At 50.7% G+C, this 16,784-nt stretch overlaps 2 protein-coding genes across 7 annotated transcripts in view; one reads left to right on the top strand and one right to left on the bottom strand.

The window, feature by feature from the left end:
* LOC105663942 (Wnt oncogene analog 6) overlaps positions 1 to 16,784 on the bottom strand; it is a 54,718-nt gene that overhangs the window by 33,565 nt on the left and 4,369 nt on the right. The gene's annotated exons all lie outside the window — the stretch shown is intronic.
* Positions 83 to 14,841, top strand: Wnt10 (Wnt oncogene analog 10). Of its 4 annotated transcripts, none has more exons than XM_076535563.1 (5): positions 83 to 161; positions 3,146 to 4,388; positions 8,541 to 8,794; positions 12,410 to 12,693; positions 13,376 to 14,841. In XM_076535563.1, the coding sequence occupies exons 2-5, from the start codon at positions 4,282 to 4,284 to the stop codon at positions 13,901 to 13,903; spliced, it is 1,173 nt and encodes a 390-aa protein (XP_076391678.1). In that variant the 5' UTR covers positions 83 to 161; positions 3,146 to 4,281; the 3' UTR covers positions 13,904 to 14,841. The 4 variants fall into 4 exon arrangements, with proteins under 4 accessions (XP_076391678.1, XP_076391679.1, XP_076391677.1 ...); XM_076535564.1 differs by having other exon boundaries at positions 3,169 to 4,388; XM_076535562.1 differs by having other exon boundaries at positions 138 to 161; positions 2,996 to 4,388.

A 16,784-nucleotide genomic window follows, 5' to 3' on the forward strand; every position in this document is an offset into this window, starting at 1 on the left:
CAAGGGGTAACAGACTAGTGCACGAGCGGAGGTGCTAGTTTTCTCGCAAACTCGAGTCGATAAGCGCGCGTTCAATCGAGTCTAGACCGAGTCGTAAGTCGTAAGTCGTAAGTGGATAGATGCCTCGCTAAATGTCGCGAGCACCGGACCGCGTCGAACAGGTATAATTCTAACAATACCTTTAATCCCCTTTTCCCTATATCCGATCACGAAATAATTAGATAAGACGCGATCGGTAAAGTACAAATAGGGCACAATTGTCGTACACGAATCGTTATCGCGATCTACTCCGAAAGAAAAGAAGGAGGACGAGAGTCTCGTAGTCTTTTACGAACGTCGGGCCAATTAGGCTTCCGAGCAAGAGTGCACGAGGGCGCATTGCACGGCGATAGGATGATCGAGTGGTTCGATGGTATCGATGCTCGCGCGCCAAGATCATAGTCAGGACACTCGATAGGCCGATAAGTAATGCACCCAGATAGGATGACAGAGGGTACACGACGAAAAGGAGAGGGAGTTTCGTGGAGAAAGGGAAGGGCAACGAGAGGAACTCCGGTGCAAGCACGAACGATCTTATCGTCGCGTCGCGTCTTCGAGGTACCTGGCCCGGCAATCAGAGTCCACTACTAAACGACTGGAACGCGGAGTCGTCGCGTACGGTTCTCGCGCGTACCGAGTTCAACGAGAGACAGAAACGAGAAGAAAGTAAAAGTAGGCTCGGCCCGCGTGCCTCCGTAAACAAAAAATATTCGTGTCTCTCGGCCGAGTCTCGACGATCATAGTCGCGATTCACCGCCCAAACTGGTATCGATCACTATAAACGCGGCATTCGCGAGTCGCGTACGCGTCAACGAATATAGCAACCGATTCGTCGCGATTTGCCAACGACGCGCGATCGTTGCGACACGCGCCGTTAAAAATATAAATCTCTGTCGGAGAAGCGAAAGAAGGAGAAAAAGCTGATTCTCTATGGAACCTCGGTGACGCAACGCGACGCGGTCTCGTTCATTGGCACGTGAATTCTAATGGCCATCGACAAACGCATCCTGCGCGTTCGTTCGTCGTCGTCGTTTCGATCGGATGATCAACGAAGAGACGCGTCTACGACGTTCCTCTGGTCGGGGAAGACCCCGCGTTAGTTCGCTTTGATTCGGGACATCGTTTGATCTTCGACCACGTGGCAGGCTGGGGTAAACCGTAGCCCCGGAGTTGCGCGAACGGGGTCGTTGCGACTAATTGCCAACTCACAGACCACGTCAATGAATTCGAACTCGGCCGATGGAGCAAGAGGACCGAGGATGAAAAAAGAACAAAGAGCCAAAGGTGGATGGCAAGGGGGTGGAGGACGGATCCAAGGGGAACGAACGGTCTCCCTTACGCGTTTCACCCTCGGTAATCGCGGAACGGACTTTGGGATCTTGGCGAGTCGATCGTTACACCGAAAGCTCCGCTAATTGGATGCGTAGAATCGAGCCGGAGACCAGAGGCCAGAGACGGGACAGATAATCGCGCCGAAACCGATCCGGTGGTCTATCGCGTCGAAACGCTTGGAGAGTAACCGCGATAGAAGAACGCCGCGGCGACCCTTGCTCGATTCGACGGCATTCGCGCGCCTGTGCACGATTCTACGGAAACGAGCGAACGACGCAGGACGAAGAGAGACGCGGAGAAAGCTACGGAACGAGCGAGAAGGGAGAAGCGGGCTCGAGTAGTAGGCGGAAAACAGAGTTAGGGAACGGAGATAAACCTCAATTATGCCGATTGAGCATCCTCCGGGGGATGCTAGGTAGGGGAAGTTCGCTCCTCCTACTTTTCCTGCCACGTGATCAAGGGCAACCTCCCTTTCTTCTTTCCTTCCTTCCGTTCCGTCTCCTCCTTCGTTCCTTCCTTCCTTTCCTCGACGGGCAAGTAACGCGGTCGATCGTTCGATCGTCCCGTAAGTCGCGACGAATCGTTACCGAAGGAGCGAAAGCAACGGGAGGAGGGAGAAAGAAGAGAATAGTTATTCGGAGGATCGGTACGGAGGACGAAACTCCGCGGAAGCTCGGGGAGTTGACGCGAAATACCTGTTGGTTCGCGAAGAGGCGTTTTAAGACGATCGTTCGACGGATAAAGACAGAGAAGAAGGGAGAGGAAAAGAGAATTGGAAAGAAAAAGGTGGTCGGAAGTGGGAGGAAACAGAGGGAGATGCAGAAACTGGCCACAGGCTCTCTGTCTCGCGACGACGTCTCCCTCTCTCTTGGTCCGTCTGGCTCTGCTTTTCTCGGCGCTCCGTCTCGGTTCGTCTCCGTCGAGATCCCGGTCTCTCGGTCCTCGCGCGTCTGTCCGTCTCCGTTGGTAGTTTAACTCGCGATCGCGCATCCTCGTCTGGTCGGTTTGAATCTCTCAGGGTGGTGGCCGTCGTCGCTCGGGTAGTGGTGGTCGTGGTCCGGATGGTGGTGGTTATGGTGGGGGGGTAGTTGGTTTCTTCGGTGCCTACCGCGCTCCCTATCTCTCCTTTCGCTCCCTATGGGAGGGCGAGGAGGGCCCCCGTAGCCGCGCACTGCGCACCGAGTTCATCATAGACAGACCGATCTCCCTGACAGCTCCTCGTCTCGAGCTTCAACGGAGGTGGAATCATCAGATTCCGTCTATCTCTTCTTCGGCTCGCAAGTAGCGTGTCTGGATAACGAAACACGGGGATTAACGATATAGTGCGTGGCCACGCGTCGTCGCGTCGTCGTCGCGTCTCTCGTCTTCGCCTCATCGAGCATCCCTCTCGCTATCGCGCTCTCTCTTTTACACCGTCCCTTCCACTCTTTCGGATCTCGTTTCACCCCCTCGGACATCGTGTATCGTTTCCTTTCCTCCTACCGTTTCCACGACTTCTTCCGTTTCTTTTCTCTTCATCTTCGCTGTTGGCTTTTCTCACCCCCTTTGCTCTCGACCGTCTTCGAGCCGGCTACCTTTCCGACTACTCGGAAATTCGCTACTCGACCGTTCCCTTTGAACGTAGGAGCCGGTTGCTCGTACCGGCACCTCGCGCGTGCAGCTCGGTGGTGTGTCGACGACGCTCGTCGACGCGTAACGACGACGCGGCCACGGGAAGTTTGCCGTTCCGACTGTTTGCACGAACGAAACGAAACGAAACGAAACGAAACGATAGCCGCGGTGGTACGCGACCGACAGATCGAAAGAGAGAGAAAACGAGAGGGAGAAAGAGAGAAAGAGAGAGGGAGAGAAACGTAGAGAAAAAGAGACGGAACGAGAGCAACGGTGGAAGAGGAACACCACGAACGACGAAGGAGGGGGATGCGTGCGTGGGAGGAGTAAGAGATCCCGGAGGGCGACTTTTCTTTTATTTGAGCTTGACACTTCGTCGTGGACGCGCGCACACACCGGAAGTACGATACGCCATCGGTCTCGTTGTTTCGTCGCGCGGCGCCGGCCACGGAGCAGAATCGGAGGAAACGCGGTTCCATCGGCGAGCACCGAACGCGAAGGGTCGCGAACGCGTCGACGGAATGTCGCGGAATCCGAGAACCGTTGCGGCGAACAAGGCTGCATCCTCGAAACGCGTTCTCCTCGTTGGTCGGGGTTAGGATTTGCCCCGCGTCTCTTCTTTCGAGCGAACTCGCCGAGTGTTCTTTTCTCTCGTGGCACGTGGGACGTCCACGGGACACGCGCATCGCGAACAGAGGGGTTGCGGGCACGCGTTTGTTAACGAATCGACTCGACCGGTGTCAGTGAAGCAACTCGTAGAGGGACTGGAATCTTCGGAAGATCGTAAGATATCGCGAGGCTCGTGGAGGGAACTTCCGGAAACGGTGAGAAGAAAACTGGCCGAAAGTCGACGGACGAGCCGTTCGATCGTCATCGAGGATATTGTCCCGGGGTAGTTTTTCGGAGCGACCCCTCGAAGCGACGAAACTGGAAGCTCTCGAATCGTACGGAACGTCAAAGCAGAAGCGCCGGTGCCCGGGGCGAGGAGGAGTCCTCGACGCGTGCCAGACTGCTGATCACAGGCACCGCGCCAGTCACGCCAGAGGAAGAGAGTGGTAGGTGTGGGATTCGAAAGAAAGAAAGGAAAGAAGAAACAAAAGAAAAGAAAGGAAAACGTGCGGAGAAACGGCACGGAGAGGAAGAAAGAGGAACGACGACGCCACGCCGGTCTCTCCAGCGAGGGGTCCTTCCGTTCGGGTGCTAGGGGTGTGCAGCCTTGGACGAGGGGTCGCACTCGACTCTTTTTAAAGCGGGCAAACCGCGCTAAAGAATAAGAGACGTCCTCGGGGCGATGACAGGATGCCTCCTTCTCGATCAGGACGCGTCTACGAAGGACCACCGTCTAGGATCGCCATCAGGATCGGACCCGCCATCGCGCTCTTGCTGATTCTCTTCGAGAATCGTCGGTGAGTACAAATCACTGCTACCCTTCGGTTTAACGAGTATACGCTCGAACACGATGTGTCACCAACGTTTTTCAATAATCCGAACAGAAATGGTACATATACGAGATGGGTACTTTCTCGATTAGCCTTCGAAATTCATTTTATTGCCGACAACCGATTCGTCGCTAGGTACAAACCATTATACGCGTAATCGTCGAATTTATCGTTTGTATCGTTGCTTCGAATCGTTCGAAATGTGTCTTGCAAGACGTACGCATGACTATTTTCTGCGTTCGAATCGAACCTCCATCTCCTACGCATCTTATCTTATCCTCGTCGATTTGTTATTGTAACAACCGCATCGCATTATTCGGACTCTCTAATTAACATTCGATATCTCGCACCGTGTCGTGTCGTGTTCGGTCTCGCTCCCTTCGATCGAGAATATTTATTTATTCGTTCGGAAGATTACGCCGCGAAAACGAGCCAAATTGGAGCGCTGAAAAGTTATCTTCGCGATTCGTATCGTTACGTCGCGTTCCTTCGAGCTCGGATATTCGTCGCGAAGAAATACCACGGTAAAGAAAATGATCGCGAAACAGCGAAATGGTCAGACGGACAGAACATGTCCGTGTCCGATTTCGTGGAGAAAAATTTACGAGCACAACTTCGCGCTCTTCTCTTTTCCGTCTGTTGCGGAAAGAATCCGTCAATAGAGACGTTTCGTGGAGGCAGAAAGGCCGTATCGTCGGTTTCGAGGTAGAGTACAATGACGAAGTGCAAATAGGGGCCCCTTTCAGCCGGCACGAACAACGAACGATCCCGCTGCGATCTTCATTATGCCTGTACCCGATCTTGCTCGGGCACTGTGTCGAACGCGCTGCACGCTCTAATCGAATCTTCCTTTCGCCAATGGAACGATCGTTCGACGTCTTCTTTCTCGCGTGAACAACGCTTCTATTTCGTCACGACGCGTTCAGTCCGGGCGAGGCCTCGAGGCAGGATCGTCCGCGAGTTACTCCGGATGTCCAGGGAACACACGGTTGCCTTAGAGATCGATCTCGCGGCAACGATGACAGAGGCGTTAAAGTAAGTAAAGGAAGACGTAATGCCCTTCGGAGTTCCCGATCGGACCCCTTAACGCTCGGAATTGTTTAGAACGCTGGTCATCGCTAAAAAACGGTCACTTTTAGAAAAGAATCGCTTTGAGAAGATCACGACGCTTTCCAGGACGCGGGCAAATCGCACGGAAGCGAAACACGGTACCATGAATCGCGACGAATTGTTTGGTTGGTTACTTCCAGGAATACAAATCGCTCTTCTCGTCCCGACTACACGAAACGACAAACATCCTCGACTATCCGTGACAATGTTGTGTCTTCGAGATAAAAGGTAGCCACGTACATGCTCGGAGAGGACTAGCATCGAAGCGTCTCGTTGGTCTGACCACGACCAAACGTCGGACATATTCTCCTTCCTGCCCACGCGGTTTCTCGTAAATAATTGCAAACAGCATCCGGGAACAAGGCCGAAGTACACCGTAACCGTAGCGGCATGCACGAACGCTCGCGTATAGATACAGGCATGCGTGCTCTTCGACGTATTTACGGGACGACATTGAATCACCGCATCCAATAACTGCCCCGTGATGTAACGGTCGATAAACCAGTTTAAGGGACGCAACGCGCTGCTTAGCACCCTGACAAACATCCTGATTCGGAGTACGGTACATCGAATAGTGCCACTTGTCGCGATGATTTTTTTCGACGATCGATCGGAAAAGACGAGAAAAACGCGAAGGACCTCTTTGCGAAAAACGACTCTATACCGCGGGAACGGGCGCGTAACATCCTAACCACCCGATCATCGAGACGACCTAAGAACGCCGCCGTTGACGATGATTCGTCGGACGATAGGACATCGCGACGTTTCGATGCTTTTCATCGGAGATCCGCGATATCGAGACGATACCGAGAGTAGTCGAAGAGGTTGGTTCGCGCGAAAATAAAAGAAACGAAGCGATTCGATATCTACCGCAGGAATTCTCGCGAGTCTCTGGTAACGAGTTCTCTCTCCGCGGGTATACCTCCATTAAATGCGAAATTCCGTTCCGTGATTCTCTCTTTCTCCGTTGCTTCTGCTCGTCTCGTTTCCCTTGCGAACAAGTTAAATAAAACACGTGCATCAGCTACGCCATCTTGGATTCTTCGGCGACCCCTTGGATCATTGCAAAAATGCAGGACGCTACTCGGTCCTTTTCTCTCTTTCGTGTCGCGTTCACCCTCTTGATTTGCTCGACGATTTCCCACGAGTTCGGGGAACACGATCCAAAGATACGAACCTGGTATCGTTCTCTTTTATTATTTCCATTGCGTCGCGTACGAGATCTGCTCGTTTTTCTCGAAGGAAGGTGCGCGCAGGAAGCGACGAAGGAAGCCCGAGAAAACGAGATGCAACGAACAGAAGAACCGAGAGAGGAAAGGTAACGGAAAGAAGGAATCCATTCGACCCGGTCAGCCTGCCACAGGTACGGCCGATGTCTTCGGTAATTTGTTTCGGGGAGTTAAGATCATTAATCTGCTTCCCGTAGATCATCAATAGCGCGAAAGATAGCGACGGTGGCAACGGTGTATCGGTAATGGGAGCCCTCAATAACCTGCTTCGCGACCCTTCAAATCTTCTTCCTCCTCCGGCGCGCCGTTCTTTCCCACACTTAGCGACAAGCAGAAGCGCCAGATTTCACGGGACACCTTCTTTCCGGTTCTCCTTGCCAACACCTTCACGATCTACAGGCCGCGACAAAATTTCTACCATTTTAAATCCACCTTATTGTCCACAATTTTCTTTTCTTTTCTTTTACTTTTCAGCTATCGAATATTTTATTAGTCGATCGCGATCGATCATTTCAGATTCTGATCTAATCGATTAGAGGCGAGCGACATTTTACGGCACGTATTTCTGACTCGTTAAATCGTGTCGGATCGTCGCGGTAACGAATGTCGCGAATTTTGTCGCACCCTGTATACGTTCTTCTTCTTTTTGCTCGGGTCCTCGAGATCCCTTTGCGCCTCTCTTTTCTCTCTTTTCCTCGTTCGCGCGGGTGCTATACACAACTTTTACTTTAGGAGAAGCTCGTCGGCTAATTTGTACTCGCAGATAACCACCGACCCACCGAGAACCTTGCACCCGTCCTCTGACATCGTTCCAGACCCAGGTCAGCCCTTCGTAAAAAAATTGCCCACTTCGCGAGCGAACCGAATAAAATCAAACGAACCAGCTTCGCGGCCGAAATCCTTCTTCCTGTCAAAGTTTCTTTTTCTTTTTTTTTCCTTTTTTCGGAACAACCCTTCGTTGCGGTTCACCCTTCGATCCCTCTTTGGCTTCCTTCCATCTGGAAATTAATTAACACCCGGTGTCTCGTAATGCGCCGCCATTAGCCAGAAGCTGTCGCTTAAGATAGCGCTTTAAGAGCTACTCTTCCGAGACGCGAATGGCGTTATCGCGACGATGCGAAAGGGTGTCGTGGAAAAAGGGTAACGAGCGAAGGATGCGATGGAACACCCAGCGAAACAGATCTATGGCGAGCTCTTTGAGAGCTATCGCACCTCTGACCTTAAACTCGTAAAACTGTCGAAAGTAAAGCAGACGATTCGGTTGGATGCGAGTTCGTTGCAGCAACGTCATCGCAACCAGTTCGTTTTTAGAACTTATCGCGCAGCTTTGGTTAGGAACGAATCTCGAGAAGGTATTAGTAAACCCCTTCCGCTTCGGCTCGTTCGAGATCGCATTTATACCGTGTCGATCCGTCTTCTCGCGGCTCTCCCGTCTTACTCGGTAACTGGTAAAAGGTCTCATCCAACTATTCTTGCCTTCGTGAACGCTATCGTGAAAGTTTATAGACTCGTAAGAAAGTTCGTTCATACGAGACATAATATCGCAATATTCGAGAACATCCTTTCGCGAGGCATCGAATCGATAACGTAATCCGTGAAAGCGATAATCGAATAAGAGTTCGCCAGCGAGTACAAGAGAAACGTCCCAAAGCGAATTCTGTAGAAGTTACGATCTCCGAAAGCATTCGAATGCCCGAGGAGAGAGAGTGCAGTCATCCTCGAGTGTAACGTTCGAAGCGAAGGGAGTAGTTTTAATCGGTAAACGTCGTTTGATTTACAGCGCGACCTGCTTAATGAGCAACTCCGTGGACGATTGGGTGAGCGGCAATGCCGTGGTGTGCAACGGTATACCAGGCCTGACGAAGGAGCAACGCGAGCTCTGCCACAGGAATCCGGACGTGACGGTGGCTGCGATCAAAGGTCTGCAAATGGCGATATCCGAATGTCAACATCAATTCATGTGGCACAGGTGGAACTGTTCGTCTCTCACGCCGAGCAGTAGAACTCAGCAAAGCAGCGTTCTTCTTCAAAGAGGTAAAAAAGGGAAACGCGATGGATCTTTCTTTTCGATCTTCTGTATTTCGTTTGTTCGATCATAATCTAATAGACTAATACACGAGTGTCAACGTATGAAAAAAAAACAACTTATTTCGCCAGCCGATAAACGAGCAGCGGAGTCGCGATGTCCGTCGCCGACACGGACCATCGAGACGTGGAAACGAGGGAGAAAGGTGAAATCTTTTACGACGTCGTTGACGTCGACGAAACGGTCGCGGCGTAGGCGAGAGACGAGTGCGCTTCCTTAAATCAGAATACACGCGGTTAAGCTGCCAGCTCCGAGAACCTGTCCCAAATCTACGTTAAAAAGCGAGCAGACGAGAAAAGAAGAGTGCCCCCCTCGACTGTCCTATTCCAGTGTGACATATAAATTCGTCGTGGCGCGTACGTGCGTCGAAAGAGGAAACATATATCGTGCCGGACGAGTGCGCGAGAGCGCGACATCGAGCGCACCTGACCTGAAAGCTTAAGTTCCGTCCTGCGTGGCCACGATCTCGCCGCGTCTGTCTTCTCGTTATCTACCTTCGTGGATCGGTACACCTTTTCGTTTTCTTTCCTTTTTACCTCGTCCTTTGGCTCGAGCCAGACAACGAGAGGTGTCGATTCCACGACTTGTTTCGAGGAACGGGTCAACGGCGGAACAGCCGCGAAACCGTGGCAAACGTTGGCCGATTTTCGAGGAAAGGTCGATTCGCCGATTATCCGACGCACGAAAAGTGAAAATGGTTAGTGTCGGAACGGAGAGGGCAGCAGCTTCCGAGAAACGGATCGTACTTTACCAGTTGCCAACGGTTTCAGCTTTTTGAAGACGACATCGGTGGCCAGGTGAGGAGGGTACTCGGTCGTTGGAGAAATCCACCGTGTCAAATTCGTGCCGGCTACGTATCTCGAGGAGAACGCGGATCGTTAAATCTCTCTGGACACGGTCCTCTCCTTTTCTCTTTCTCTCTCGTCGCTCTTCCTTTCGCTCTCCTTTCTTCCATCCTTTCTTGGCCCGTCCTTTCGGATCATCTCGTCTCGCTTTTGCCACGTATTCGTTAAACCTCGGCGAAACGACTTAATGTATTATGAAATGTACACGAAACGGTCTTCCTTCTGACTGTCCCACAGGCCCACACAACGCGAACCGCTGCCCACAGGCTCGACGTGCACCGAGCTCTTTCGTTCGCCGGCAGCCGGCGACAGTGTTTGCGCTTGTAAATTCTTAGATGGACGAGCGAATATGCTTACGCGTCGCTGACAGTGTTCGATGCGCGGCAATCGCGAATTGACTTTTTCTCGACTTTTTCGTTTACGGGAAAAGGTCTCGTTCGCCGCGAGATTATCGAAAAGATCCTGGTCCCGTGCGCGTAACGAAGCTCGTACCAGCTACGCTATCTATTGAGTTATCTAAACAGTGATTCGGGCTTGACACAGGGTAGCAGGGTAAAGCCAGTGCGCCATCCGTCACCGCGTCCCTGCGTCACAGTCCGAACGGAGTAAAGAGAAGAGGCAGTTCGTGGTCCTCCGTGCACCTCAGCCTTCGTATCTTCTTCCTTCCACCTGTACAACCTCTCCCTCCGCTGTCCACCGGAGGAGACGCACAACTCCCCGTGGAGGATTTATTACAAAGTCTCCGGTGTGCTCCTCTTACCAGCGAGACGCAGCAACAGCAACAGCGGTTGCAGTAGCTGCAGCCCTCCAATGGTTATCTGCATTATAAAACAGTTGCTGCGAATAGCCGTATAAAGCGCGAGCTTTCGATCGCCCCTCCCGTCGCGAGACCATATAAAGAGCAGTTTTCGTTTCGTTTCGTCCACGAAAGCCGGTCTTCGCCGAATCGACGAGGCTATCATCCTTTCAGGAAGGAACACGAAATATCCGATGGTTCGGACAGCGAACGATAACTCCGGATCCGGCAACGATACCCTACGAATCCGATGCTCTATCCTGTCCGAGCAAATTCGACTCGCGGATCCCTCGATCGTTCCTCGTCGACGACGTTTCTATCGAACACGGCGATCTCGAGAAAAAATCTGCCCACCGATCGAGCGACTGTCGACTCTTTAACGTCGTCCAGGGTTCTTCCGATCGACGAAGGGCGACGTAATCGACCGCCGGCTGTCCGATCTCTCGCGCTGAAACGGACTCGTGCTGTCTGTTGAATCCGTCGAGACGCGAGTCCGTGGCACCGTTACATCGAGTCTCGGCTAAAAGGAAAGATCGCGAGACGCTCGTCGCGGGAACGGGAAAATTAGAGAAGAACCGTTGGAAAAGACGCGTTTCTTCGTCGAGAAGTTGACGCGCGAGTCGCGTTCGAAAACACGGTCCGAAAACGGAAAGAACAAAAGGGACGCTTGTCGAGAGGGGCAGTCGCGACGACAGCACGGTGGCTCATCGGGTGTCGGGAACGAATACCACAAATCCTTTCGAATGCGCCTTTAGCGCGTCGTCTCTCCCCGGTCTCTCATGAATACTGCAAATACCGCCCGGTATTCGTGGATTGGAGTAGCTCTTTCGAAGGCAGCAACAGGAGGCAGAGTAATGTGTGGGCATTGTCGAGCAGTCGAGAGGAGAAAGGACAGTTGGAGCCGCGCGTATTCCAATACCCATGCGGACAGTCGTGTGTCGTATCGTTTGTAAGTTGACAGCCACCATTGCGGTTTGACGATCGACCATCCGTCAATCCGACTCCAGTCGACGCTTCGGGGACGAACAGACCCTGGAGGTAGCGAAGAAAAAGTGCGTTTGACGTCGCATTACTTATCGGACTGGACCAGTCTAAACCCTTTTGTTCCTCCATCGACCGATTTCCAAATTCTACTCTTCGAACGTCGGACTTTCCGTCACCTCGTCGATCAAACGAGCCCGATAAGCTCTCGGGAGTCTCGAGAAAATTAACGACGTCGCGACGCGCTTCCGGACCCGTTCGATTTCCGGGCAAAAACGACGCACGTAAAATTGTCGGGAAACGCGGTTAGAGTTTGGGATCGCGTGTTCGGGAACCCCATCGGGAGATCGTTTATACATGCAGTCACAATGGATGCCCGCCGGCCGCCGCTGTTGATGGCCACGCTTTGTTTTGACGGACGGCTGAATAATCTACCTCTGAACTTTGTCTGATGGCTGTCTGTCGGTCGAATCGTCGCTACCGAGACTCCTTCTACGGAAGCTGGGATCCACGATGTCCCGCTGTTTCGCGTTCTCGTTGCTTCGGACGATCGACGACCGCCGTTGTCGTCGTTGCGTATATTACTCTTCCGCCGTGAGAATGGCGTCACCGTGGACGAGCAGCAATTTGCTAACCGGTCCTCGCGTCTCGATCGCTACCCTTCCATCTTTCTTCTCCGCGTCCCGTGGCAGCGGTTACGCTCGAATCTCGATACCTACAACCCCGATATACTTGCGCTTGTCGCCGAAATTTTTAACGTTGGCTCCTCGATTCCTTCCGCTCGACAGATCACGGCGACTACGACGTCTAATGGTTCCGCCGTTAGCGCATCCCACCGTTTCGGATTCCTCTCAATTGCCCGAACGAATCTTTAAATAGAATTTCCCGCAGTTATCGAAACTCGACAGCAGTATTTTCTAAAGAAGTATCGATTTTTACAGGTTACAGAGAAACCGCGTTCGCGTTCGCTATCTCCGCGGCGGGGGTGGCTCACAGCGTTGCCCGAGCGTGCAGCATGGGACGGCTACTCTCCTGCGGATGCGACCCGTCCAGCTACAAGGGTAAACCTCCTGCCAAGGCCAGGGGCACGCAATGGAAGTGGGGCGGCTGCTCTCACAACCTCGATTACGGCATGGAGTTCTCGAGACAGTTCCTAGACACGCGCGAAAGGGTCGGGGATATACAGTCGACGGTCAATCTCCACAACAATCAGGCTGGTCGCTTGGTAAGCCGTTCGATTAATCTTCCTTTTCGTTCGTTGTTTTCTTCTCGCCCCGTTTTTATCGAGTCTCGCTCTTTCTCGCGATAAATATTTCATTCCACGACGATATACGCTTCTTGTTCGAGCGTTTTTCTTCGTTTCGCTCGATTGTTCGCGTTTGAACGTTGATCCGTGCTCGTCGATGCTAGAACATCGACTAAAGAAACAACGCGAAAGAGAAAGAGGACAAAAGGAAACGGTGAACAAGGGTGGAGAGTAGTAGGAGAACGAGCGAGTCCGTTTCTCTCCTCCACGCGGCTCTCCACGCTCGGTCTCGCCTCGACGTTATTAAGACGAAGCCCGGGGCTGGACCACCCAGCCGTAGACTCATTAACTGTTTTGTACGCGACACCTCTTTGTTTAAAAGAAATTGACCCCCTTGCTCTTCCTCCGTCGTTATACCTGCCCCTTCTTTGACCATTCTACGCGTGTTCGCTGATCCGAATCATCGATTCGAGCACGTAAGAGTCCGCGGAGAATAAGGCTCGAGTCTTCCGCGTTCTACCTACTTGTCTCGTTTGCTTATCTCGCTGTCATTTCTCCCGCTGTAATATCGCGATTCAACGATCGTTGCCCTTCGTTCGAAATTTATTAGAAATTTGCGCGTTTACCACGTTCGTTTGTTACTCTCGATTCGAAATTTTAGGCGGTGGCGACGAACATGCAGGTGCGCTGCAAGTGTCACGGCATGTCCGGCTCCTGCGAGCTGAAGACCTGCTGGAAGGTAGCGCCGGACTTTCGATTAGTCGGGAAAACGTTAAAGGATCGTTTCCGAAACGCCGTGTTGGTGGCACAGAGCAATCTAGGCAGCGTGACACCGTTGACTCGAGTGAGAGGCTCGCGAAGAAGAAGGCCGGATCGACAGAGGCAAAGGAAACATCGTGGCGGTGGCCGTAAAAGGAGGCCTCGCGATCTCGCTAAACAGCTGTTCTATTACCAAAAATCGCCGAATTTCTGCGAGAGGGATCCTAGCGCGGACATTCCTGGTACCGCCGGTCGAAGGTGCAACAAGACCAGTTCCGGCGGGGACGGATGCGGCAGTCTCTGCTGCGGCAGAGGGTACAACGTGGTCAGGCAACGACGCGTCGAGAGGTGCAGGTGCAAATTTCACTGGTGTTGCTACGTGCAGTGTCAAAATTGCACGGTGGAAGAGTGGATCACCGTTTGCAAGTGAACAAACGTTGATATACATCGAACGAACGTTTCTGTTTGTTCTCCTCGCAGCCAGCTGGATTATCGTCAAGCGACCGAGGGAAAAATGATGAAACGAAGAAGACGATCGACGTCAAATACATTTCGACGGGCTATGAAACACTTGGAAACGTTTCGAATATACAGGCAGGCATAAAAATAGGTGGACAAACTTTGACGACGTACTCTGCCCCCTTCGAACATTATTTATCCGTTACAGAAAAGAATAATATGCCAGGTAATCGCGACGAGAAATATTCCAGCATTTCGGAATAAGATGCCGAAGTTTGTCCACCCTTTTCTCTCTCACCCTGTAAATACCTCGAGAGGCTTACAATTCTGTTCGAACCCTATAGACGAATCGAAATATTAGAATATGCAAACAAATATAACTTATTTCGAGATTTTCACGATTCGAACAAAATTCTAATCAACTCGAAGTTGGAAAATTTACGAAATAAAGTTCCAAGTACCAAACGCTGCGGACTACGGTATACGAAACGAGTCCGCTTTTATTTCGTGTCGTGCAAAAACGACCGTGATACCGGAGACTGGTAAAAAACCCGATTCGATCGTCGATTCGGTGACCGTACTTTTTAATCACGCTTACAATTAATACGTTATCGACACGGGAGCCCGATTGACGACAACTGGTTCCCATCAACGGAACGATCGACGTCGTTGTTCTAAACCGCGCGAGTAATATAATTTAATCGTCTAGATTAAGCGAGCCTGTAATTTATTTGTAACGTTGGATAATCTATTTAATTAGTAGATAATTTGAATATTCGCAGCAACTGTAACACCTCCGTCACAGTATTATTAGAAGAAGCAACAGTGCGTGTGAAAATGATCGGGAATGGATGCGATTGTATACAAATTTACTGATTTGCGCGTACAATAAAGAGTTCCTTACGACCACATCATCGTTTTATTCATTTACTTCCGACGCGATCTATAAGATCAATCTATGACCGCGTAAAGCGCGACGATTTAAAACCGGTTAAAGAGTTACAAAGTTGATCGATTATTAGCGAGTTTGCAAGTACAAGCGATCGGATAATAAATTTTCCAAATAACTTTCTAAAGAACTAGTAAAAAAACGATTGCGACTTGATCGAATCGAAAAGTAAAAAATAAAGTAGGATTTTCTAGAAAACATTCGATGTTCATAATGGTCGGTGCAGTTCGAACGGTTGCTCGATAGAGAAAAGATCGATGGACGCAGCAACGATTACAACACAACCCCTCGTTACGCAGAAATCGTCCGGAAAGCGTAACTCTTTCGGACAGATTTACAGATGACCGAAGCCTTTCCGATACTATTATTCCTTGCCACGATAGATTCGTTCGACCTTCTTTTTCCATCGATCGAACGATAAATTGTCCCCATGTTAAAACCTTGGAAAAAAATCTGTGCCAATCCCGCTTACGTGCCAACAAGCAAAAAGACCCGTTTCAACGGTGCATTGCGAAACATTGGAGAGGAATGCTTGACGCGTTCATTTTCGATTCGCGTTTCAAATGCTGCTGACTTCTATATCCGAAGAGATGCTCTTTCGATTCCAATCGGCCGACGAGAACATACGAGAGAGAGAGAGAGAGTCTCTTTGTGAAGACCGATAACACAAAGGACGATTATCTTTCCGTGATCGAGAGCATCGCGTTTGCATGCTCAACGATTCGATTCGAATCGAGTCGACTCGAGCCGAGATTCAAAGCCCCTACAATTCATCGATGAGCAAATTAGGTTCTCCGGACTATACCGCGGTGACTAGGATTCCGATTAGATTAGCACCGAAATCGAACGAGGACTTTCGTAATCGTATTTTACGCGGGTCGCTGCTCGCCGCGACGCCACGTCGATAACCGATAATCCAAACCGCTACTGTTATATTTTTATCCAAGATATTAATATGCTTTACTTAAAACGCGTTACGACGTTGAACACGTTTCTTCTTCCATATTATCGAAGATCGTCGATAAAGCGAAACGACATTTATCGTGATCCATGTCGCGAATTCGATCGAATCGATGATCGAAGACAAGTTATTATATCAATACGATGGTACTTTCCTTTAATCCGAAGCACGGAGAAGAAGAAAAAGAAGAGGAAGAAGAAGAAGAAGAAGAAGAAGAAGGAGATGAAGATGAGGAAGAAACGTTTCGCTTCGTATTCGCATTAACCGCGGCTCTCTTTGACAAGAACACTAGCCAGGATGACCCTGAAGAAGCCGCGATAAAGCGCATTAATTTATCGCGCGACCCTCGAGAGATCTTTTTCAAGGCGCATCGATCCGGTCAACGAGATTAGAAGCGGGACCGCGACGCGACACTTTTTACCGCTAGATACCTGTATCTGAACGACAATTATTTCCGTACCCTTGACGATTCCCGATTCATCGCACGTTTACCAGTTCCTCCAAAGCGAAACAATAGCGTTTACGCGAATCGGACGATTTATTTCGAATCGATTGACTTCGAATAATAGTCGCAGAGGATGATACGTTTCTCTTTTCTTATAGCAGAGAAAGATGCTTCGCGCTGAAAATCCTATTCTTCGGGGCAACGACATCCTAACGTTGCGAACAACGTATCGCTTCGATATAGAATAAAATGTATGTACCGTAAAGTCGTATGAAAGAAAAGTTGGTATAAATAAAGAAAATAAATCGTAAGTGCGTCCTCGAAGGACATATTAAAAGCATGGAAAAAGAGAGAAAAGGAGATAGCGAAGAAGAAGGGAAAAAGAGGAGAAGAAGGAGAGGAGAGAGAAAAAGAGAGGCTGAACGACGATCTCAGGAACGAAATCAATGAGCTAACAGGCTTGCGAGTTAGCAGTTAGTTAATTAAGTCGGCGTTAT

Source organism: Megachile rotundata, chromosome 9 (genome assembly GCF_050947335.1).
Source record: "Megachile rotundata isolate GNS110a chromosome 9, iyMegRotu1, whole genome shotgun sequence".
Classification (NCBI taxonomy): Eukaryota; Metazoa; Arthropoda; class Insecta; order Hymenoptera; family Megachilidae; genus Megachile; species Megachile rotundata.